General features: G+C 60.1%; 1 protein-coding gene across 2 annotated transcripts; it reads right to left on the bottom strand.

Annotated features, from left to right (window-relative positions):
* WDR86 (WD repeat domain 86) lies at positions 1 to 22,308 on the bottom strand. Of its 2 annotated transcripts, XR_005528221.1 has the most exons (7): positions 21,644 to 22,308; positions 12,540 to 12,681; positions 9,778 to 10,192; positions 5,552 to 5,687; positions 3,767 to 3,870; positions 1,600 to 1,885; positions 1 to 400 (listed from the first exon to the last, which is right to left on the bottom strand). XR_005528221.1 is itself a non-coding variant. In XM_039230786.1 (6 exons), the coding sequence occupies exons 1-6, from the start codon at positions 21,864 to 21,866 to the stop codon at positions 3,373 to 3,375; spliced, it is 1,194 nt and encodes a 397-aa protein (XP_039086717.1). In that variant the 5' UTR covers positions 21,867 to 22,306; the 3' UTR covers positions 3,284 to 3,372. The 2 variants fall into 2 exon arrangements, 1 of the variants encoding a protein (XP_039086717.1); XM_039230786.1 differs by lacking the exons at positions 1 to 400; positions 1,600 to 1,885 and adding an exon at positions 3,284 to 3,546 and having other exon boundaries at positions 21,644 to 22,306.
* Positions 22,309 to 23,526: the final 1,218 nt, after the last annotated feature.

Consider the following 23,526-nt stretch of genomic DNA (forward strand, 5'->3'; position numbering starts at 1 on the left):
TTAACCTCGCTGCTGGCTGAGATGCCTGTCAGAGACTGTTAGGGTCTCTTTTCTCCAGGGTGGTGGGTTTCGTTGGTAGATCTGCGACACAGGACTGTTTCTGAAGATGCGTAGTTGGCGTCTCACTGCGCCGCGCATTCGCCGGTAGTCGTGGAGGAGAGGAAAAGCTGGTCCAGCACCAGGATGCAGCCGGCAGCAGCCATGCGCCGACTCACATGCCACGTGTGCTCCTACCCCTCTCCTGCCCCTCCGGAAGTCTCTGGAAACGCCTGTGACCGTGGACAGACGGGTCACCTCACCGCCATCGACGGGCTGGTGGAACTGCTGCTTCTTCACCAATCACATTCGCAAAGCTCGGACAGCCGTCCAGGTTGGGTGGGTGGGAATCTTTTGTGTCATTCTTTTCAAACGGATGGTACACATGGAAATAAAAGGTGAAAACGTATTCAAAACTTGTCGGCCTAACTTTGCAATAAGTTGCTCAAACTCCCCCCTAAACTGCCCTACGTGCTGCAGACGTCTGGGCGGCTGGAGCTTCCCTGAGATTCGAGGTGTTTGCCGCCACTTAGGTCTGAAGAAATCAAAAGCAACATCGATGTCTTCTAAAAGATGGACCTGTCCAGAGCAGGGCTGGGGCTGGCGGTGGGGAAGACGAAGCAGGAGGGAGGGGGGCTTGTGCTGTCTGCGTCGAGTGGCCGACAGCCGAGATGGGGGGGGTCTCTCGCCCTCGATTGTGACCATGTCTTACCCGGATTTTGGGTCTGAATTGTGGCTTTTGGCCAACTGGTTACCGTCCTGGCCTTGGCCACACATGGCTTCTAGCTTCCCAGATGCTCTTTCAATGGTCAGAAACAGGCCAGGGAAGCAGAGCCACGCTGACAGGGCTGGGACCTGGCTTCACTTTCTCACGAAGAGATGCAGAAAAGCCAGTTCTCGAGTGAGGGGCCGTCCTGGGTACACACCACGTAAGGAGGGTGGCCCATCTGGAACTGGGGGGCAGGGTCTGGTCCTGGCTCTGCCTCCAGCTGGTATGTGAAACTAGACCGACAGTGCCTGAGTGCCACTCCCTGCTCTGGAGCGCAAGAGAAGCAGCCAAGGGCATCTGTGATAAAAATTTGTCCCCAAGTCGCCAGGAGTGTGGTGAGGCTGGCAGAGCCACAGAAGAGGTGGGCTTTGGAGGGGCTCTCCTGGGAGAGTCAGAGAAGGGAGAACATTCTAGACCTGGGATGAGTGAGGAGGTAGCACAGGCCAAGTGTGCCATATTCATGAGGTCACAGCCATTCTAGACCCACCAGAGGGTGGACTGGTAGCAGAGAACGAGGTTGGAAGCGCCCTGAACGGCAGGCAGGGGGCCGAGATTTGAGGGGTCGGATACCCAGGCCATTAGAGGTTCGAGGACTCCGGGCAGGAGCGGGTTGCAGGCGCACGTAAGGTAAACGCACTGCGCTCACCACATCCCGCTCATCCTTCTGTGAAATTCCACCTGCCCTTGGCTTTGGTGATCCCTCCGTGTCCTGTCCCTGTGTCCTGCCCCTGTGTCCCTGAGTACTTCCGTCCTTCCTCCCCTATCCAACATTATTTATCAAAGGCAGAGAATACCTGGTTATCTGGTCTTTACATCCTCAACATCTAGCCAAACTGTGATGGAGAAACACAAATTCCTCAAGTATATTCCACGACGTAAATCCAAGCCGGCCGCGTTCCACTCCCTGCTCTGTCCCGGAGAGGCGGGCGGGAGAACAAAACCGCAGCCGCTCCTGTTTTCCAGTCTGCACCCAGGGGCAGTTTCTCTGCGGATATCACAGCTTGTGTGCTTCAGTCTCTGTTACAGATGGACAGGACGGGGGAGCGTGGGATGGGACCCGAGACGACGCAGGAGCGAAAGCTGTAGACACGGGAACACAGCACCGGCTGTGTGCATCGCGGGTGACTCGAGCCGCCTCTCCGTCAGCAGCGTAGGGACACTGGCACAGGCGCCGGAGGTGGTTCCCCTGCCCTCCCTGAAATGCACCTCAGCTCCCTGGGAGGCTCCCGTGGCGGGCATGCCCCGCAGCCACAGCTGTGGGCACCAGAGGACTGCTACGGAGTGAGGGCCAGACTCAGAGGGCGGCAGGCGCAGAGCCCACGCTCCTACTGTGGGCTCTGAGTCCCACCCACAGAACACCCAACGCTGCTGCATGTTCTCAAGGGCAAGGCTGTTTTCCTGCGGAGCCGCCTGGGCTCCCAGGGCTTGGGGGTGTGGCCTAGAGCATAATCATAAAGGTAGGGGCCCTTCCTCCTGCACACCCACGCACGGGACCCGGACCTGGACGCCCTGGGGAGCATGCATCCTGTGTCCTGCAGCACATCTTGCTGATAATACACCTCTTGCATTAACACGACGGAGTGCCCGCACCTCTGCGTGGAGGGATGCCGCTGCATGAAGGCGGCTTCTGTCCCCCGGCGAGAGGTTGAGCTCTCAACCACAGACACCGCCAGGCAGCATGTGCTGCACCAGGGACCCGCCAGGGCCCGGAACAGCGAGCACTGTGGACGCGGAGAGCAGGCACCAGCCACAGGCTGGCACAGCGGCCCCTTCAGGTGATGAGAAGGGCGGCTGGGGGCAGCGCCCCTCAGAGCCTGGGCCGCCACTCTTCCCCTTACACCCCTCCAGCCCTCACCATGCAGAGCAGTGAGCGGCTCCCACCTCAGGCTTTCTACTCCAGACCGGAGGGAAGAGGCCCTCCTCCATTCAGGCAGAGTTGGGAGCTCCAAAGCAGGGGTGACGCAGCCCCGTTGCCACCTGCACAGGCCAAAGGGCCGGGTCCTTGCTCCCTGGCCTCTCCCCTCACAAGTGACCCCGTAGGGGCCATCAGGCCGCAGCCCCTCACTTCGCCCCGAGGAGGGGCAGGCCCAGGCCGGCTGAGCCCCCCTGGCTCTGGGAACCCCCTCCTCCCTCTGAGAGGCAGCTGAGAGCCTGGAGAACAAAAGACACATTCCCGGGCACTTTGAAAGACATATATTTCGGTTTTTCACTAGTGCCAAGACTAATTTGCCAAACTAATGACAACTGCGGCTCAATGGCTTTTTGAAGAAATCCCCGTCTCCTCCCAGGAAAGGCTTGGCTTCTAGGGACCTCTGCGGGGCCGCAAACCCTGGGTCGGGAGGGTCCCCCGGGCCAGAGGCGCAGACCTGAGTGCGGGGGGCCACTCGGCCGCGGGGGGCGCGGTGAGGGTCAGGCCGGAGGGGGTGGGGACGGAGCCTCTGTGCCCGAGGACGAGCACGGTCCCCCTCCACGGGACGGGGCTTCACAAATCCACGGACACAGAGGACGGGCAGCGCCCACTGCCCGGGTCGCGGGCGGGGGTCCGTTGGTCCGCCGGCGGGGGGGCCTCAGGCCGGCTGCAGGGGAGCGGCGGCGCAGCCCACTTTGTTGCTGAAGAGGCGGGAGCGGCCGCGCGCGGGGGCGGCGGCGCGCGGCGGCGGCGGCGCGCACGGGAGGCCGCGCACGTCCCAGAGGCGCAGCGCGCCGTCGTGCGAGGCCGTGTAGAGCACCTGGCCGTGCACCTGCGGGCGCGGGGCGGCGCGTGGGAGGCGCTGCGGGGGGCGCCGGGCCCGCCCTCCCGCCGCGGCCCCAAACGGCACCGACCTCGCCAGGGGAGCCCGGCCCTCGGGGCGCCAGGGTCGGGGTGTGGAGGGGAAGGGGCGGCCTCCCCTCCCCACCGAGCCAGCCAGCCGGGCACGCCCTGGCTCAAAGCCCGGGAGGGAGCCTGGCGGCAGCGCCTACCTGGATGCAGTTGATGACGAAGGCGTGACCGCGGAACACCCTCTGCAGCGCTCCGGACTCGGCATCGAAGGCGCGCGCGCGGGCGTCCCCGCTGCCCGTGAACACTGCGAACACAGGGCCACGCTGCCTCCAACCCCGCCGGGCGCCGCCGGGAGGGGCGGGGCCAGCGACGCCCATCCGCCCGCCTTTCAGGGATGCCCTAGGTTCAAATAGGAACTAGCAGAAACCCCTCGAAAGGAGGGCACCTTCATTACCCTACTGCGTGCCTGGGAATTCAGGGTGGCCACGAGCACCACACCCCCTCCTCGCTTCGGAGCCAGATCCGCAGGACCGCGGCTGCTGAACCTTCCTTGGGCTTCAGGGCCTGCCTGCGCCGCCGTCTCAGGGGCTCCTACTCCGCCTGAGTACCTAACACCTCTCAGGCCATTTGGTGGAAGCCTTTTAAGTCTTCAGTGAGGCTTGGCTTCCCAGCTCTAAGCCCCTGCCTCGGGGTGGGGGCGGTCATCCACCCTGAGCAGCCTCCCCTTCCTCAGTGATGTCTCTTTGTCCTGTCTCTCTCTCCAAAATAACCCTGATTAATCCTGGAAGCAATATCCCAAATAAGAAATTTTATTATTCAGTCCTTCCTGCAGCTGTGGTCAAGGAGGTATAGGCAGAGACTTTGGGTAGGGCTTCCAAGAGAGATCTTTTCTTTTAATGTTTATTTTTGAGAGAGAGAGGGAGACACAGAATCGGAAGCAGGCTCCAGGTTCTAAGCTGTCAGCACGAAGCCCAATGCGGGGCTCGAACTCACAAACTCCTATATCATGACCTGAGCTGAAGTTGGCTGCTTAACCACCCAGGTGGCCCTAAGAAAGATCTTTAAAGCGACCTACTCAGCTGGAGCACCTGGGTGGCTCAGTCGGTTAAGCATCTGACTCTTGACTTTTGGCTCAGGTCATGATCTCACGTTTCGTGGGTTTGAGCCCCTTGTTGGGCTCACACTGACAATGAGGAGTCTGCTTGGGATTCTCTCTTCCTCTGTCTCTCTGCCCCTCCCCTGCTCATGCACGCACACTCTCTGTCTCTCTCAAAATAAATAAACTTTAAAAAAGAAAAAAGGACCTACTCAGCTAAGAGATGCATCCTTCTGCCCTTCCCCCTTCTTCCTGTCTGCCTAAAACATAACATGATGGCTGGAGCTCCAGCAGCTATCTTAAACCATGAGGCCCCCTAAAGGATAGAAGATACATGCTAAGGGTGATGTGCAAAGTGATGAAAGGAAACTGGGTGCCTGATTAACTTTGTGGAACTGTCAATCCCCCTCTACACTGCCAGCCTCTGAAATTGTACCTGAGAAAAATAAACCACTATTTCATTTAAAGCACTGTTATCTGGGCTCTTGTCTGTAGTCAAAGGTGACCTAATGCCAGGTGACCCCAAATGCACGTGGCCCTCACGTCTGGCTGAAGTAAGGAGTGTCTGTCTCATTTCGGGAATTAGAATGTGTCCATGAGGCAGTGCTCTTAACCCCGGGACTTCCGAACATTCCGGCTGCTGCACCTTCTTGTGGGGGGCAGGTGGGGAGGGATCCCCATGCCCTGGTTTGGACCTCCTTTGAAAATAACACCGTTGGCAGTGTACATGGAGGCGGGGCTGCTGGACTGGCCGCTGAGGCTCAAGAGAACAGTTGAGTAAGAAGTAGAGAAGCAGAGAGGCCCTGAGTGAGGATTTGGTAGGGGCGAGGAGTGGAGGGCACAGGCGGGTTGCGGCCGCGTGGGGACAGCCGGGACAAGAGTCACTTACAGGTGCCTGCGTGGTATTTGAGGGCGCTCACGCTGTGTCCGTGGGCTGCAAACGTGCGCACACGCTCCCCCGTGTCTGCCAGCCAGCACTTGACCGTCCTGTCCGCGCTGCCCGAGTACACGTGCCGGTTCACGAGCTGGGGTTGGGGAGGAAGGGAGGGCGACTCAGCGGCCCCCTCCGAATCGCTCTGGGTAACGGGGGAGGGGTATGTGCGGGCCTCACCGGAAACAGGATGGGCAGGAAGTGGCCCAGCCTGTGGGACCCACCCCACCGCCCACTCCAGCGCCCAAGAATCTTGTCACTTTGCCCTGGGCCAAGTCACTGGCTCGCACCAGGACCACGAACTGTTCGCAACGTTGTTATTCCGGCTACAGCCGTTCCCTACGGAGGAGCAGGTAAGGGCCTGGGAAGGTCAGCGTGAATCCACCTGCAGCCCCAGGTGTTCCCGGCCCGGAACGGGCTCCGGGGGCAGGGCTCTCACTCTGCACATTTGCACGCAGAAATGCAAAAAGAGAAAGGTCTAGAAGTAACTTGACTGGCCACAGTGTGTCCGAGGTAGATCTTTGCTAGGACCAGAGCTGGACACCCAGGGGCCGTCACTGGGTCCTGACTTCCTGCCCCTGGGGCCGCCCTGGAGGGGAGGGAGGAGGCCCTGGAGACAGGCTTCCCCACTTCCCGGTGCCCCAGCTCTCACTGGAGTGGCGTTCACGGCCCTGCTTGGTGTGGTGGGAGGTACGGAAAGGGCCTGGGACAGAAGAGAAGGGGCTTGGGGGGGCCCCCTCACAGGAGCAACCCTTTGCCAAGATGGCGTCCTGTCCCGAGAGAAGTGCAGACTGTTCAGATAATCATGCAGGTTCCGGGGGCGCCTGGGTAGCTTAGTCGGTTAAGCGTCCGACTTTCGCTTAGGTCATGATCTCGCGGTTCGTGGGTTCGAGCCCTGCGTCGGGCTCTGTGCTACCAGCTCAGAGCCTGGAGCCTGTTTCAGAGTCTGTCACTCCCTCTCTCTCTGACCCTCCCCTGTTCACGCTGTCTCTCTCTCTCTCTCTCTCTCTCCTAGAAATAACTAAAACATTAAAAAAAATCAATTAGGGGCACCTGGGTGGCTTAGTCGGTTAAGCGTCCGACTTTCGCTTAGGTCATGATCTCGCGGTTCGTGGGTTCGAGCCCCGCGTCGGGCTCTGTGCTGACTGCCAGCTCAGAGCCTGGAGCCTGTTTCAGTCTGTGACTCCCTCTCTCTCTGACCCTCCCCTGCTCACGCTGTCTCTCCCTCTCTCTCTCCTAGAAATAAATAAAACATTAAAAAAAAAAAATCATGCAGGTTCCATGAGGCGCGGCGATGCGAGGAGGGCAGGCGCTAAGCCCCAGGGAGAGCTAGCTGTTCGTGGCCGTGCTGGGGGGCCCAGAGACCCCCGGAAGCTTAGGAAAGATGAGGCCCTTCTCCCGGGGCAGCAGGCAGCCGGCTGGAGCACGGGCGGGCTGGCCACCAGCATCCTCCGGGTGCCCCGCGCCCTCCTCCTGGCCACACCTGCCCGGGACCGCCACACTCTGGGCCGCCTCCCACTCCGGTTCCCACGGCTGACCCGCTTTCCGCGTCTCATCCCCTGGTTTAAATTGGAGGACAAGACTCTCGAGACTCTCGCTAGGCCAGGTCATAGCTCCGTCCGCAGCCACGGCGCCGGTCACACCTGTCTTCGGGCCATTGCTGCGGCCCGGGCGGTGGGGGGGTGGGGGTGGGGGCTGCAGCTGCTTTCCGGAGGACGCAAGTGGGAGACAGACATGCGGTCCTGCCTCGGCCCTGCCTTCCGGTCCTAACGGTTTACGACTGGCCCCGGCCACCGAGCCTGACTCCTGGCCTCTCTTATTGGTGGTCATCACTCGGTCTTTTCCCATCCGCAGCCCCACCTCCAGGGGCCCGGGGCCCGCCCATCCACAAGGGCGGGGACAGGAAAGAGGGTCTTCCCAAGCCTGCCTGGTTCCCCCGGCCTGAGGCCGGAGCCCATGGGCACCCGGTGCTCACTGTCCCCCCGAGGGCCCTAGGCACATGCCACCTGCCCCAAGTCCTCTCTGCCCTAAAAGCGCCCCAGCGCCGATCCGTCCTCTTCCTCTGCGGCCAGGCCGCCCCCACGGTGCCTGCACCCTGCCTGGTGTTTCCCCACCGCCCCCAGCACCTGTCACTCCAGGGGCAGCCCCAGGCCCACCGCGGGTCGCTGAGACCCCGTGCCGCCAGGGCAGGGGGAGGACACCTCCTGCTCCCCACGGAGGGTCCCCAACAACGCAGGGCCTGGCGCACTGGGTTTAAACGTGACCACGTGGCGCAAGTTCAAGGCACACACTGGAGGCCAAGGAAATGCTCTGAGCGTGTTGTCCTTGGCTGCCTGGGGCCTCGCTGTTCCCTTCGGCCGCTTCCCGAGGGGACGCCCCGCCGGTAACAGCAGGCCAGCGTGGGGAGGCCGGGGAGGCCCGAGGCAGGTGGGGGGGCGGCACACAGACCCTGACAGGGGCCTCTCACAAAGGACGGGTCCTGCAAGACTTCCCTCAGCCGAGGAGGCTCTGAGGGGACGGGGCCCCACGGGCTGCATCCCTGCCACGTGACCCGCCCAAAAGACGGCAGGGTGAGGCGTGGGGCCCAGGACTCTGCCGTGGAGGCCCCGGGAGGGTGCACACCTCCCCCCCACCCCCCAGCTCACAGCAGCAGGTGCGCAGGGGAAGAGGAGCCGCCGGGCCAGGCTGCAGGGCGCAGCTCGGGAAAAGTGCCAGAAGGGGCTACCCGACTCCACCCCGGTTCAGGCCCCATCACACCTTTATAAGCTGCCGATCACAAGTACAGGTGACGTGCTCAGTCCCAGGTACCGATCCACCTCGGCCCCTTACCAGCTGTGAGGTGTCAGGCAAGGTGCCGACCTTCTCTGAGCCTCTGCCCTCTCATGTGCGCAAAGAGAATATATAAGCTCAGGCAGCATGTCTGTGAGATGAACAGGCAGCAGCTGTAGGATGACCGGAGAGGCGCCCAGAACAATCTATGCAGCGGGCACTGTGCCGAGTCTGCCGCTAACCATCAGATCCTCCCCGCCACCGGGGGTGGGCACGACTTCATACGCAGAAGCCCTGAGCCAAAATGTTGGGGCGGGATGGGTTTCAGGAGCTTTCGGATTTTAGCAACTCGCTCCTGTCTACAGCAGAAAGGAGGCATATGGCCAGGAAGGGGGAAAAGTGAATCGCAAGTAGCCTCTTAGCCGTCCAGGCTTTGCCGCCAAGTACATTTTGATGCCGAGCCTAAACTTTTAAAGAAGCCTTCATGTTTTGGAACTTTCGGATTTAGGGATTATGGGCCGGGGCTTGTGGGTTTGTGGACATAATCCTCACTTAACATGTAAACCCTAGTATCTGTGAACGTGATTGTATCTGGGGACACAGTCTTGAAGGAGGTGAAAATGAATTCATTAGGGTGGGAATCTCATCTGGAAGGACTGGCATCCTTATAAGAAGAGGAATTCTGGGGGAGCCTGAGTGGCTCAGTCAGTTAGGCATCCGACTTTGGGTCAGGTCATGATCTCACGGTTCGTGGGTTCCAGCCCTAAGTCGGGCTCTGTGCTGATAGCTCAGAGCCTGGAGCCTGTTTTGGATTCTGTGTCTCCCTCTCTCTCTCTGACCCTCCCCTGCTCTCACTGTCTTTCTCTCTCAGAAATAAAGTATATTTTTTAAAATTAAAAAAAAAAAAAGAAGAAGAATTCTGGGGGGTTCTGGAGGGGCTCAGTTGGTTAAGCATCCAACTTCAGCTCAGGTCATGATCTCACAGTTCATGGGTTCAAGCCCTGCATCAGGCTCTGTGCTGACAGCTCAGAGCCTGGAACCTGCTTCGGATTCTGTGTCTCCCTCTTTCTCTCTGCTCCTCCCCTGCTCATGCTCCGTCTCTCTCTCAAAAATAAATAAATGTTAAAAACAAACAAAAAAAAAATAGAGGGATTCTGGATGCAGAGGGAAGACTGTGAGAGGACACAGGGAGACGTCTGACGACAATCCGCACCTTGATCTTGGACTTGAGCCTCCAGGACCGTGAGACAATCAGTCTCTGTTGTCTAAGCCCCCCAGTCCGTGGTACTTTGTTACGCGGGCCACACTGACTACTACACCAGGCCAGGGCAGCAGCGTGGCGTGCGCTGGGCGGAGGCCCCCCCACCCCGGCCCCACCCCTCCTGACAGCCAGGCAAGGGCCCGGCGGCTCTCACCTCCAGACAGATGACAGAGCCCTGGTGCTCCCTGAACACCCGCAGCTGCTCCCCGCTCAGGATGTCCCAGGCGCGGATGGTGGCGTCGGTGCTGCCGGTGAAGGCCGTGTGGCCGGGCGCGTCCAGCACCAGGCAGAGCACGGCGCCCGTGTGGCCCTGCAGCGTCTGCTGGCAGCGGCCACTGGCCGCCTGCCACACCCGGGCCGTGCCGTCCGTGCTGCCCGTCACCAGCAGCCCCCCGGCCTCCTCGGCGCAGGGAGCCCCGGGCAGGTCCCAGGGGGCCGAGTAGGCGAGGGTCAGCACGCAGTTGCGGTGGCCCCTGAACTCCTGGGACACCTTCCCTGCGGCCACGCTCCAGGCTCGCGCCGTCCGGTCGTAGGAGCTGCTGAACAGCTGGTCATTGGCCACCAGGATTCTGGTGGGAAGAGGGAAAGGTGGGCGTCAGGGGTCAGGCCGCGCAGGGCGCCCCGCAGCCCGTCACGGGGACCCTCCCGCCGGTGTCCTACGTGTGCAGGGAGCCCAGGGAGCCTCGTGGGGGAGAGCGGAGTTCACCCCCGCGCAGGACAAAAGGCCTGCCAAGCAGGAAACGGTCCCGATGCGCGGTCTCATTCTGATGAATGTACACGTCTGCACAAGGTCAGAGGCCCTGAGCCCGCCCAGGGGAGCCGCTGCGGCGGCAGCTGGAACGCCGTGTGGCCAGCGTGGGGGCATCGCGGTCGGGACCCCGCACCTCACCGTCAGAGGCACCTCGCAACCCCCCTCTGCCGCCGAGCCTGGCGCGGGTAGGGGGAGAGCCGGACCTCAAGGAGAGCCCACCTCCCGCCTGCGCACGGCCCCCGTCGCTCTCCTCTGGGCGGTTCATATGCTCTGGGGGCCCAGGTCTAGCCCGGTCGGGCCCGGCACGAGAAGGCAGGGACCCCGGGCCTGGTCGGTGCCCCCCCAAATGCACACACCTGGCCTGGCTATGGAAACACGGGAAGAAGTGAATTCCACATCATGGCCTCAGGGACACTGCATGTTTGTGAGCACTTACTTAGGAATACAGTTACTAAGCCTTAGCATCTACCCACAACTACCAGTTTGTTTTTAAGTTTATTTCTTTACTTCGAGAGAGAGAGAGAGAGAAAGAGAGAGAGAGATCAGGGGAGGGGCAGAGGAGAGGAAGGGAGAGAGAGAGAGAGAGAGAGAGAGAGAGAGAGGGAGAGAATCCCAAGCAGGCTCCACACTGTCAGCACAGAGCCTGTCGTGGGTCTCGACCCCACGAACCGTGAGATCATGACCTGGGCTTAAACCAAGAGTCCGACGTTTAACCGACTGAGCCCCCCAGGCGCCCGCAGACCTATTAGTGTAGAAGAGCAACCTGTCAGAAGTGGTGTGTGTGTATGTGCGTTTGTGCGTGAGCACACACGTGCATGTGCTTGCGTGTGCGTGAACACGTGTGTGTTGAGTGTGTGCTCAGGAGAGTCTACGCCTGGCAGACCATCATTTCTAGCCTGGTTTGCTGTTGAGGAGCAGCTACAACCTGAGGGCAAGCCACCCACCCGCCCAGGGCCCCAGCAGGAGAGTCCGCTCTTTTCCTCAGTCACTACCTTCTGGAAATGGAAGAGCTTCTGGAAATGGCCAGCAGGAGGCGTGACCCCCTCGGCCACCTGTGTCGTCTGGGGCCCTGTTCCTCAGTGTCTGGACCTCGCTTGCTCTAGCTAAAGAGGCAGGGGAATAGAAGCCCAGAGTCTGCGGGCGCCCGGTGGCTCAGTCGGCACAGCGTCCGACTTCAGCTCAGATCATGAAATCAGTGCGTGGGTTTGAGCCCCACGTCGGGCTCTGTGCTGACCGTGCCGAGCCTGCTTCGGATTCTGTGTGTGTGTGTGTGTGTGTGTGTGTGTGAGAGAGAGAGAGAGAGAGAGAGAGAGAGAGAGAGAGAGAGAGAGAGACCTGGCTCCTGCCCCGTTGGCACAGCTGGTACTCCAGCCAGTTAATGGTCAGTCTGGCCCCCTTCCCTCCCACCGAGCCCTAAACCACTGGGCCAGCTTCTCACCCTGACCCAGCAGCCTGTGAAAAGCTCACACTGGCAGCTTGTGGCTGAGAGCAGCCCTCCGCCTCCACTGGCCCCCGCCCAGCCCCTGACCCCTTTCCCTGACTCAGCACACCTCCCCCCAGGAACCTCCCACCCCCACCAGCGAGGCCTCAACGGCTTGCAGGCCTGCAGGAGGGTGCCCATCCCCCTGGTTATGCCGGCACTCCCTCCGGAGTTTAAAACAGCCACTACAAGTTACATAAATAGTGTCAAATTGATCTGATCAGCACAGGAATTTTCATGGCTCAGCTCAGACCCAAATTCAATAAGGAAAAATTCAGACCTCCTTGAGAAGGAGGGGGGCGGATATTTCAACAACAACACGGAAAGGAGAGGTTTAAAAACACGCTGGGCTCCATCCTCCAACAATCCCCATCTTGGCCCCAAGCAAGCCCCCGGTCCACCCTCAGGGACCCACCGAGCCATTTCCTTGGGAAGCCGTTCCCATCAGGAGGGGCCGTGGCCTCCAGGGCCTTTCCCGTGCCAGGCCGTGCAGCATGCCCGCCGGGGCCCCCACGTGGGGCGGCCCTTCCCCGACGTCCACCTCCTGATCCCCCACGTGCAGCCCCGGGGACATCCGTCCTGAGCCTCCCACAGCCACGTGCTCCCGACCTCCGCACACGTCCAGGGCAGGCAGGCTCCCCCAGGGAAGTCAGTTCCTCCAGGGCGGGGCCCCGGCCGCGCTGACCTGTTCACGATGGACGTGTGCCCTCGAAACACCTGCAGGCACTGCCCGGTCTGCACGTCCCACTTCCGGATGGTACAGTCCGCGCTGCACGTGAAGGCGGCCTCGTCTTCCAGCTGGCAGAAGGTCACGTAGCTCTCGTGGCCTGCGGGCGAGGGAGACACGTGAGCATCCCAGGCCGTGGCCACTCGCGCCTCCCTTCTGGGAGGAGAGCGGGGAGGGGGAGGGGGGCGCAGGGGGAGTTTCAGGCGGGTCCAGAGTGACTGGCCTTTTGCAGGGACGACTCCAGGCTGGGAGTTTCAGGAGCGATGGGGCACCACAAGACCAGAGGGCACTGTCCCTGCCCCCCGATCTTTTTAAAAATATTTATTTTGAGAGAGCGCGCAGGGGAGGGGCAGAGAGAGGAGAGAGAATATCCAGCAGGCTTCGCACGGTCAGCACAGAGCCTGAGGCAGGGCTCGAAGCCACAAACTGCGATCACGACCTGAGATCAAGAGTTGTCACCAACTGAGCCCCCCAGGCGCCCCCACCCCCGCCTTCTGTTCCCTCCTCTTCCTCTCTCTTCTCTCCCCCTTCCTCACTGGCTCCTTTCAGTCTTCAAACTTTGTAGGCCTTTAAATTCACTCAGTCACTGAACAAACCCAGTGTCCCAGAGGCAGGCAGAAGAGAGGCCCAGGGCACACCTGGCCTGCGGGGCCGGAGCGCCCGGCTTAGCTCCCGGCGCAGGCTCGGTCTTAGCCCTCCGCACCCCCTTTTCCTCATGTGCCCTGGGGACAGTTAACAGTGCCCACCTCACGGGTCCATGACGGTGGCTGTTCCTGCGTTTGGGAAGAGACACTGGTCCCAAAGGAGTCAGGCCCTGATTCTTGGAAACTAGATTTGTCACCTTACTTGGGGGGGGGAGGGAAAAAAAAAGACGCCTTTGCAGATGTATGAAGGATTCTGCGATGGGGATTATCAAGGTGGCCAGAAATGTCACCACAAGTGTCCCTGTAAGAAGGGGCAGAGGGAGATGTGAGGAACCGAGAGAGGAGACACTGTGGAGACAGAGCAGAGTGACAGCAAGGTGCCCTGCACACACGGCCGATGCTGCACGAGCCAGGGGCACCCGCGGCCGCCAGAAACTGGCAGGGGGAACCAGCTGTCCCCTGCAGGGTCCGGAGGGGCAGCGACCCTGCGACACCTCGATCTTGGCCCGGCGACGCCGGTTTTGGATTGCTGGCTTCCAGAACTGAGCCAGAATGAACTTGTGTTTCAGGGCGCCCGGTGGTCAGAGCAGCCATAGGAGACTAACACGTGATTAGTTACAAACAGAGACAACTAGGGCTCCTTCCCTGCCTTCGAAGAGAGCACTGGCCCCGGAGGGGACACAGTCAGCGACAGGACACAGGCTGGACAGGGCACGACGGCGCAACAGGGCTGAAGCCTGGGTGATGCAGAGCAGGAAGGGTCTACGCGGTGCCGTGTGGGGAGGGAGAGAAGATGTCACACACCAAAGCGGGGGGACCCGAGGCCAGAACTTAGGTGCTAGGCAGAAGTGGTGGATCCGGCACCGATCCAGAGAGGGTGGAGGTCTAGGCCAGAGGGAGGGCCACACGGAGCCTGGGGTCTCGGCCAAGTGCACCTGCCCGTCTGTCTGCTTAGTGTAATCATCAGTCTTCTGTCACCCTGGCTGTGGGATTGAGGCTAACCAAGTAGACGTCAGGTGTCCGGTCCCAGGAGGCTTGTCCTTCAGGTCAACACGTTTCCAGCTCGGACAACCACTCTCAATAGCAAACGGAAGCAGGGTGTATTTTTAGGACGATCCAGGGACCGGAACATCAACAGAATCAAAGGAATGTCAGACCTAAGATCCATTTCACAGAGGAGGAAACTGAGGAATTCAAATACCTACACGTGTGGGCCATGTTAATTACAGGAGGCTCAGTCGGTTGAACATCCAACTCTTGATTTTGGCTCAGGTCGTGATCCCAGGGTTGTGGGCTCGAGCCCTGTGTCAGGCTCCGTGCTAAGCACGGAGCCTGCTTGAGATTCTCTCTCTCTCCTTCTCTCTCTCTTACACACACAAATAAATAAAGTGGTATCAGACAGGAATTTAGAATCTCCTGGGCAGTTTCAAGCTGATCTGCACTTTTCGGGGGGGCCTGGGTTTTAGTTCAGTTGCTCTTGGACCTCCCTGAGTCTAGGAAACATAATTTAAAAAACAAAAGGAAGGAAGACATGTTACCCTGTCTTCTTGGATAGCATATCCCAGGCCTCTGAGAGAATAACGTTTGTGTGAATTAAGTAAACACTTGAAGAGGGTGCAGATTATGTTTCCCTTAAAACACACGTCAGTTTAAATGTCGAGGGCAAAATGTGTTTGGCAAAACACGGCCCAGCTCTTTCGCCAACCCCCAGAATGTTTATAAAATATTTTACGATTGTCAACAAGCTCTCCCTGAAACCAGAGCTGCCGTGGGGACAGGGGTGGGGCGGGGGCGCTCAGCGCAGTCTAAGGGGCCACCTGGCCTGCCCAGCCTGGCGGGAAGGCAGCCCGGTGTCCCCAGGGCGGCCGGTGCGGGCACGCCCCGTGGTCCTCCTCCACGACCCTGTGCGGCCCGGGGCCAACCAAGCCCAGAGTCGCTTCCGCACGGGCGTCAGCCCCATTCTGGCTTTTTCTGTCCCATCTCAACAGCATCTGACAGCAGGAAGGCAAAGTGCCAAGGGCCCGTGAAGCCAAGAAAAGCACCGAGAACCAGTGTGGCAAGTAAACCATGGAGCCTGCGCTCAATGAAGCCACAGCCACTGGCCCAGGGATGAGAAGGCCGTGAGATGGGGGACCCATGATACGACCTGCAGAAGTAACAGCAACAGATATATGCAATAAAAATATAAACAGCTAGAAACAAAGACTTGACGAAGAAAAGAGTCAGTAATGAAAAGAATTTTTTCAGTGTAAAAAAAAAAATCTCATGTCTGAAGCTGGGCCGGGCTGACCCCCTGCTCTCCCGGGCGCCTGGCCCTGGGCTGGCTTGAGGCTCCCAGCAGCGGTCAAGGCCCTCCCGGGGACAAGCCCCTCCCTGCACGCCAGGCACCTCCTGAAAACCTGCACTGAACGAGCCCCAGCTCCGAGCCCTGCCCACAGACTGTATGACACGGTCCACCGCCCATGGCCTGCAGGGTCACCCAGGGAGGGGGGGAGGGGAAGCTGGGGGGAAGGAGGGTCCATCAAGTCTCCAGGGACCCCAGTGCCGCTGCCACCGCCGCCACGAGCTGTTGGAATTGTGTAGCATAAGCAAAATAAAGCCCAGCTAAAAATAAACATTTTTGAAGGGATAAAGAACGCAGGTACGATGCAGCTATTCTGTTCAAAAGGACACGCTGAGGCTCGGGGTTTTCTGTTTCTGCCGGCGTCGCCGGCCCTCCCCGCCTCCCTGGCAGTGTCCCCCAGACTCGCAGGAGGTTCAGAGTCAAAGCGGCCCCCCCACTGGCCGCCCAGGGTCCGCGGTGGTGGAGGTGGGCTGGCGCAGGCACCACCCGACCTGGAACCCACATTTGACTAACTCGGCTTGAAAAGCGGGTCCTCCCTGCCCTCTGTGTCCCTGCAAGTCTTAGGTCTACCCCTGTGGGTCTTCAGGCTGCTCAGTGCGACTCCCCTACGCCTTTGGGGCTCCCTGGCCTCCCAGTGGTCCCCAGGGGTCAGACGGCTGGCGGCCCCGCAGGAGGCTCTGGGGCAGGGTGTTGGCCTGGAGCCATCACACCCTCCCTGGAGGGGCGGTGAGCTTCCCATCGTTCAGTCTAGGAGCGATGATGGCCCTGCTGGTACAGCCACAGGCCCGGCGGCCCCCCTCTACGTGCCCACACTGGGCAAGTGTCTCTTCGTTAAATACTCCCCTCGAGCTACCATCTTGGGGGTACCATTTTGTGTCTTGCAGGACCCGCCTCGTGGAGCCGCCTGGTGACGTGTCCCAGCAAGTCAGAGCAGTGACCCCAGAGCATGGAAGGGGTGGCTGAAGTGCACAGTGTCTGACAAAACCAGCAAAGACCCCGCCTCGGGTTACCTGCCCTGAGCTCCCAGCCAGGGCCACCACTGCCGCCACAGGGGCTGTCCTGCCAGCCTCTCAGCCCACACCCTCCACCAAGCTGCCTCCATCGGTGAGCTCCTCCATCTGCACCCTCCGCACCCGCAGGGAGCTCCCCGCCCCCCAGGCAGTGATCTCCCAAGAGCTGAAGAATGAATTACCAGCCCGGGCTTCCTTCTCATCCACCCCTAAAACAAACTGCATTTCGATGGAATTCTTCCTTGATGGGGAAAAAGTCACTAAAGATTTATGTCTGGGAGCCTTCCCTGTGCCCTCTCCCCCCCCCCCCCGCCCCATGCTTCTTTAAAAACATGTAGGAGATGATTCAGGAAGCCCACTTCTGGGGATCTACACAAAGGGTCCAGAAGAGATGTTTGCACGCCCAAGTTCACGGCAGCACTGCTCACGATAGTCAAGTGAGAGCAACCCAAGGGTCCGCTGATGGATGAATGGGCCAAAAAGTGTGCACAACAGAACAGTTCGCAGCCTGCAAAAGGAAGGAAATCCCGACACCTGACTCAGCATGGGGGCGACCTCGAGGACATCCTGCTAAGTGAGCACAAAAAAGAGAAGCAATGTATGACTGCACTTGTACGGGGTCCCCGGGGCAGTCAGAGCCACAGAGGCAGAGCAGAATGCATGCGGGGGGCAGGGAATGCCAAAGGCTGGGCGGGGAGAGAAATGGGGTTATTGTTCAAAGAAGACTCCGTTTCAGTTTTACAAGATGAAAAAGTTCTGGAGACAGATAGTGGCAACGGCAGTAGGTTAGGAAAGTTTAATTCTCTTCGAACTGCATGTTTAAAAATGGTAAAGACGGTAAATTTGATGCTACATGTTTTCTATTATAGTTAAAAATTGGGGCGCCTGGGTGACAGTCGGCTAAGCATCCACTTTCGGCTCAGATCGTGATCTCTCGGCTCCTGAGTTCAAGCCTGATGACAAGCTCTCTGCTTTCTCTGCCTGCTTCAGATCCTCTCCCTCTTAGCGTCCCTCCCCTGCTCTCTCTCTCTGTCTCTCGCAGAAATAAATGAACATTAAAAAAACTGGGTGGCTGTCAGTTAAGCGTCGGACTTTGGCTCAGGGTCATGATCTCGTGGTTTGTGGGTTCAACCCCTGCGTCGGGCTCTGTGCTAACAGTTCAGAGCCTGGAGGCTGTTTTGGATTCTGGGTCTCTCTCTCTCTCCGCCTCTCCTCCACTTGTGTTCTGTCTCTCTCTCTCAAAAATAAATAAAACATTAAAAAATAAATAAACATAAAAAAATAAAGATAAATAAAATTGTCCAGGCCTCCCTGGGCCCGGAGGTGAGCCCTAACTACACAAGCTCATGGACTTCCTGCTCATCTGAAGTTCAAGTGCACAAAGCGGGTTTAGCAATCCAACCTTCAAGTTCCCTGGGGCAGCACCGCCCAATCGAACACAGCACAGTCAAGGGAGGGGTGCAGGCTCCAGCCAAGGCCACCTTGGGTGTGTCAACGCGGAAGCACCGGCTAGCCCTTGGGAGCCTCAGTCTCCTCATCCACTAATGGGGATAATGAGGCTGTGAGAAGCAAATGAGGAAGAGCTTTGGAGCTGGTCAGGTACAGGGCCAGCGAGACGCTTGTATTTGGTTCGGGCGTGTTGGTGTGGGCACGGGGGACTAATAGGAATCAGGAACTATCTATTTATTCAGCGTTTTAATCCCCTCCCCCCTACACAACTTCATAAGGCTACATGACTCTTTCATCACCCCCAATTCACAGAAAAAGAAACTGAGGCACGAGAAGTTAAGTAATGAGATGCCAGCGGGAGCAGCCCAGCTCCAGAGCCCCTTCTATTAACGGTCCCTCCCACTCCCTGGTGGCGAGTAGGGGTCGCCCAGATGGGCACCCACCAAGGCTTCCAGTAATTAGGAGTGTGCAGTGTGTTGACATGGAATTAAAAGCAAAGAGCACCCCTACCGTGGTAGAAGATGCTGTTAGAAGCCAAGGAGGCAACCACAGCGGCTTGGCACCTTCCAGCTGGGTCCCTTCCCACGCAGGAACAGACCAGGGCAGGGACTGCCATTTTGGGAAATGCTGCTTATCCCATTGAGCCAATGAAGTGCCCCAAATGAGTAGGTACTGGGGGCGCCTGGGTGGCTCAGTCGGTTAAGCGTCCACCTTGGGCTCAGGTCACGATCTTACAGTCGGTGGGTTCGAGCCCCGCGTCAGGCTCTGTGCTGACAGCTCAGAGCCCAGAGCCTGTTTCTGATTCTGTGTCTCCCTCTCTCTCTGTCCCTCCCCCGATCACTCTCTGTCTCTCAAAATAAAATAAAGACATAAAAGAAAATTTTTTTAAATGAGTAGGTACACAATGGATAAAAGAAAAAGAGGGGGAAAGAATAATTAATAACTACATTAAATGCAATTCTTCCCCTTACAGAATAATTGACAGTTAAGCTTGCTTTTTTCATCGAGAACTCACCAACTACATTTGAAAGCCAGTTCCATTTTCTTTGAAAAAAAATTTTTTTAATGTTTATTTCTGAGAGAGAGAGAGAGAGAGTGCAGGCAGGGGAGGGGCAGAGAGAGAGGGAGACACAGAATCTGAAGCAGCTCCAGGCTCTGAACTGTCAGCACAGAGCCCGAGGTGGGGCCCCAACCCAGGAACGGCAAGATCATGACCTGAGCCAAAGTCGGAGCTTAACCCACTGAGCGACCCAGATGCTCTCAGTTCCATTTTCTGAAAAAGCAGAGCGGCTGCGAGGAGACAGGGCCGCTGCACACCCCAACTGACTCTTTTCTAAGTTACTATTAGAACTTCATGACTTAACGATAAGGCAAGATTATTCTGTCCCTTGTGTGCATGAAAATTCTTGACGCGCCAATCTGTACAGGAGAGGAAACAAATCGGGCAGAGATGGGGAGCAGTTGCTCAGTTGGATGGAGGGTTCATGTTCGGGGGGATGGCTCTCGGCCAGGGCACAGAGCGTCAGGCAGAGCGGGTGTTAGTGTCCTCAGCAGACAAGCCACCAGGAGGGCCACAAAGTGGGTGTCTGGGCTGCCAGGCTGGATGGTGAGGACAGGGTAGAGCTGGGCGGGAGGGCGGGTCCTGGGGGCTCAGTCCACGCTCTGGAGGGGCCCTGAGTGCCGAGTCACATGCCCACCAGCCCACAACCACCCTGGGAAGGCCTGGAGCTCAACTGGGGAGGAAACCCACCTACGAACCGGAGGGGCACCAGGCCCGAGGGCTCCCTGGGTCACTGTGAGTCAGATCCACCCACAAGCTTGTTAGAAGTGCAAATTCTAGAGCCCTCCACCATGGGCCCACTGACTGCGAGCTGGGAATGTACGTGTCTGAAATCCCACCAGACAAGTCTGATGTTTGAGGAGCAAGGCAGCGAGATTTTCAATTTTGAACAGATCCGGGGCGCCCCGGGGGGCTCACTCGGTTAAGCGTCGGGCTTCGGCTCAGGTCATGATCTCGAGGTTTGTGACTTTGATTCCCGCACCAGGCTCTGTGCTGACAGCTCGGAGCCCGGAGCCTGCTTTGGATTCTCTGTCTCCTTCTCTCTCTGCCCTCCCATGCTCATGCTCTGTCTCTCTCCATCTCTCAAAAATGCATAAACACTAAAAACATTTTTTCTTAAATACATTTTGAACAGGGGGTGCCTCAGTGAGTTAAGCGTCCGACTTCGGCTCAGGTCATGATCTCCCAGTTCGTGGGTTCGAGCCCCGCGGCGGGCTCTGTGCTGACAGCTCAGAGCCTGGAGCCTGCTTTGGGTTCTGTGTCTCCCTCGCTCTCTGCCCCTCCCCCTGCAAGCACTCTGTCTCTCTCAAAAAAAAAAAAAGTAAATAAAATAAATTTTGAGCAAACTCAGGTCAGTGCCCGTCCATCTGTGTGACTTCGTGGGGGGAGGGGTGGCAGGAACAATGTGTGTTAGTTTGTAACAGAATTACCCTTATCCACGCCCACTGCCAAGTAACAGACAATCCACAATTCATTTCTCCCAGGCTTCGAAATATCTACCATAACTGCTTTTATTGAAAACCAATAGGGTCAATACCCACCAGTAACGAGGCTCTCTGTGCGGACATGGGCTGGAAGACCCCGGGGGAGGCCACCCAGAATTTGCTGAGTATTAGTAACCACAGCGCGAGAGCCGTGTGCTTCAAGAGGGTTACTACCTGCTCTCAGCAGCGAGGGAGAGGGACCTCGCAGCCCCGCAGTGTGGACAGGTCACAGGGACCCAGGGTAAGAAATGCATCCATCCGCCTCCAGTGTGACCAAGTACACGTATATAAACCAATACGTACGTATTTGTGAATCTTTCATAAAACAACCGGTACGCGTACTACGTGTGCCCCCTGCCATTGCATAGTGTTTCCAAGCATGCTAACCCCCTCCCACCTTTCGGGAAACTTTGATCCGTCCCCCTCCCACACCCCTTCATTTACCAGCAGAAGAAGCGAAGCTGCAGAGAGAGCAGGGCAGGAAGGGCGGTCAGATGGGGAAGGGAGGGGCTTCAAATTTCAACGCTACCCTCCCCTCCACAGGCTGCGCGACCCCGGGCAGCTTACTTCCGGAATGCCTCAGTTTCCCTGTCTGCACGAGTGGGATAACAGGAGCATGAGGACTGCACACCGCAGAGCTCAGCGCCGCGGGGTGGGGGTGGGGGGTGGGGACTCAGCAAGCCCGGGTGGTGACCACAATGGCTCCGAGAGGAAACGTCCCGGCCAAAGGCCGCAGGGACCTCGAGACCCGGGAAGGCGCTGCCCGGCCGCAGGAGTGCGCCGAGGTGCGGTTCCCGGAGGTGTTAGGGCCGCGGGAACGGAAATGAGTTCCTGCAAGGGGCTGACAGGTGACCGAAGCCCCACGCAGGGGGTGCCCCTCGGCCCGCGGGTCGGGGTCGCGGCCCGGCTGGGCACCTCACCCCGGGCGCGCTCAGCGGGCGGCACGCTGGGCCCCGGGCGGGAGCGGGGGCTGCGCCTTGGGGAGGGGGGGGTGTCTGCGGGCCGTGGGTCCGAGGTCAGAGGCGGGCGAGCGGGCGGAGAGGACAGGGCGGGAGGGCGCGGCGGGTCTACCTTGCAGGAGGGCGCAGCACCGGCCGTCCGCGGTGCTCCAGAGCCGGGCCGTGCCGTCCTCGCTGCCCGTCAGCAGGCGCTGCCCGTCCGGGCTCAGGCTGAGCCAGTTGATGCCCCCGCGGTGGTCGGCGCAGACCCTCAGGGCCGATCCCCCGCCGCCCATGCCGCCGGCCCCGCGGGAGCCCGGGAGGCGGCGCCCCGCTACGGAGGGGCGCCCCGGCATCCGCGCGCCGGCTCCCTGCGGCCGAGCCCCGCGGCCATGGCCCCACGGGGCTCGGGGTGCGGACGAAGGGAGGCGGGGGCTCCGGCTCCCGCGCCGCCCACCCGGCTTCCGGGCCCGCGGACCCAGCGGCGGTGGGGGGCGGGGGGAGCTGCACCGCGGGGGGGTGGGGAGGGCGGCCCGCCGGCACTTCCCGGGCCCCCGTCGGCGCCCGCTGCCTCCCCTCCCCGCGCCCCACCTGAGCAGGCCCCTCCCTCCGGGGACCCCCCCGGGCGGAGGCGTCTCGGGCCGCGCGGGCAGGCTCGAGCCTCTTAGGGGTTCCGCGGCAGGGGGAGCCCGGGAAGCCGAGCGCCCCGCGCCCCGCGCGCCCTCCCCGGCCGGCGCCGCGCGCTCGGGGCGGTGAGTGTGGAACAATGCGGTCGGGCCTGGCTCCTCCTCAGAGACCACCCCCCAAACCTGTCCCCTCCCACTTCTCCGGCCGGCGCCCCAGCCCCCACGCCGCCTCCCCGCCCTCCGGACCCACCGCCCCACGTGCGACTCCCCGCGGCTGCCCGGGGCGGGGGCCGAAGGCTGGGCGGAGGCAGGAGGAGGTGGACGCGCGGGTCCGGTGGGGTGGGAGCGCACTCCCCGGCGGGTCTGCCCCCTCCCTGCTCCCAGCCCTAAGGACCCTCCCCGACCGAGGAGCTCTCCGTGGGGGGGGGGCGGGGGGGTCAGGAGGGGTTAGGACAGTCCCCTTGTTGGAGAGGGCCCCTAGCCCGCCCTCGCTGGGAAATGACACACACGCCCCGATTCTAAACAAGTTCCGCAAGCGAGGTGGCGACGGGTGAGCCAGGGGGGAGCGGCGCGATGGGGTTTTCCGGAGAGGTCAGGTTCACCCGCTCGTGGGGCCGCGGGGTCCGAGGCGCCGGGCTTCCGCCGTCGTCGTGCTGGGGGTGTGGGGCCCCCACCCACGGATCCATCGTTTGGCATCCACTCCCATCCCGCCCACCCCAGTGCCTCCGACGGCTCACTGAGGTCTCTGCGGGAATCCCACGGCCCAGGAGGGGAGCCCTCCCGGAACGCCGGCTGGTTCCCATTAGAGCCGTTCCGGTGCCTGCTTCGCTGGGGGCGGGGAGGGGTGACCGCCCCCACCCCCCAGCGCCCCGCCTCGGATCCTCCAGGTCCTAAAGGCAGCAGGGTTTCCCGAGGGGCGGGGGAGGGGAGCCAGGTAGCTTCGAAAGCCAGCCCAGCCGGACCTTCTCGCAATGGCTGACCTTGCCCAGACACCAAAAGAAAGCTCCATAACGGGGTCCCAAAGCACACTGGCCGATGTATCCTCCAAGCGGCTTAACCAGAGAAACCAATCTTTCTCTGATCTTGTGAGTCAGTTTACAGTTGAGCTTAAGGAGCTGCCCCCAGTGAAGGGTTTAGGGGTGGGGGGCAGTGGAATTTGGAGTTGCGGGAAGACGCAGGTAGAGGTGGGCTGAAAGGAGGTGGATCCGTTAGGAGAGAGGAAGACAGACACCCTGAAGTGTCCTAGAGATGGACTCCTGCGAGACTGGCTGCTTGCAGGGAGGGAGGGAGGCCCCGGGGAGTCTCTGTTACTCTAAGGCTGGGTAGATGGGTTCAGAGATGCTCCTGCAGGCGGATCCGAAGTTCATTTTAGTACTTGCGGACTTCACGA

This window comes from Hyaena hyaena, unplaced genomic scaffold (assembly GCF_003009895.1).
Source record: "Hyaena hyaena isolate Hyena2069 unplaced genomic scaffold, ASM300989v1 scaffold_50, whole genome shotgun sequence".
NCBI classification, from domain to species: Eukaryota; Metazoa; Chordata; class Mammalia; order Carnivora; family Hyaenidae; genus Hyaena; species Hyaena hyaena.

What these genes read in the sequence shown, in the direction of transcription:
- WDR86 (XM_039230786.1), bottom strand. Translation starts at nt 21,866, where the DNA reads ATGCCGGGGCGCCCCTCCGTAGCGGGGCGCCGCCTCCCGGGCTCCCGC. An exon ending in GTGCTGCGCCCTCCTGCAAG is followed by an intron (nt 12,682 to 21,643) that starts GTAGACCCGCCG and finishes CCTCGCCCGCAG; the next exon opens with GCCACGAGAGCTACGTGACC. An exon ending in CAAATACCACGCAGGCACCT is followed by an intron (nt 3,871 to 5,551) that starts GTAAGTGACTCT and finishes CTGTGTTCGCAG; the next exon opens with TGTTCACGGGCAGCGGGGAC.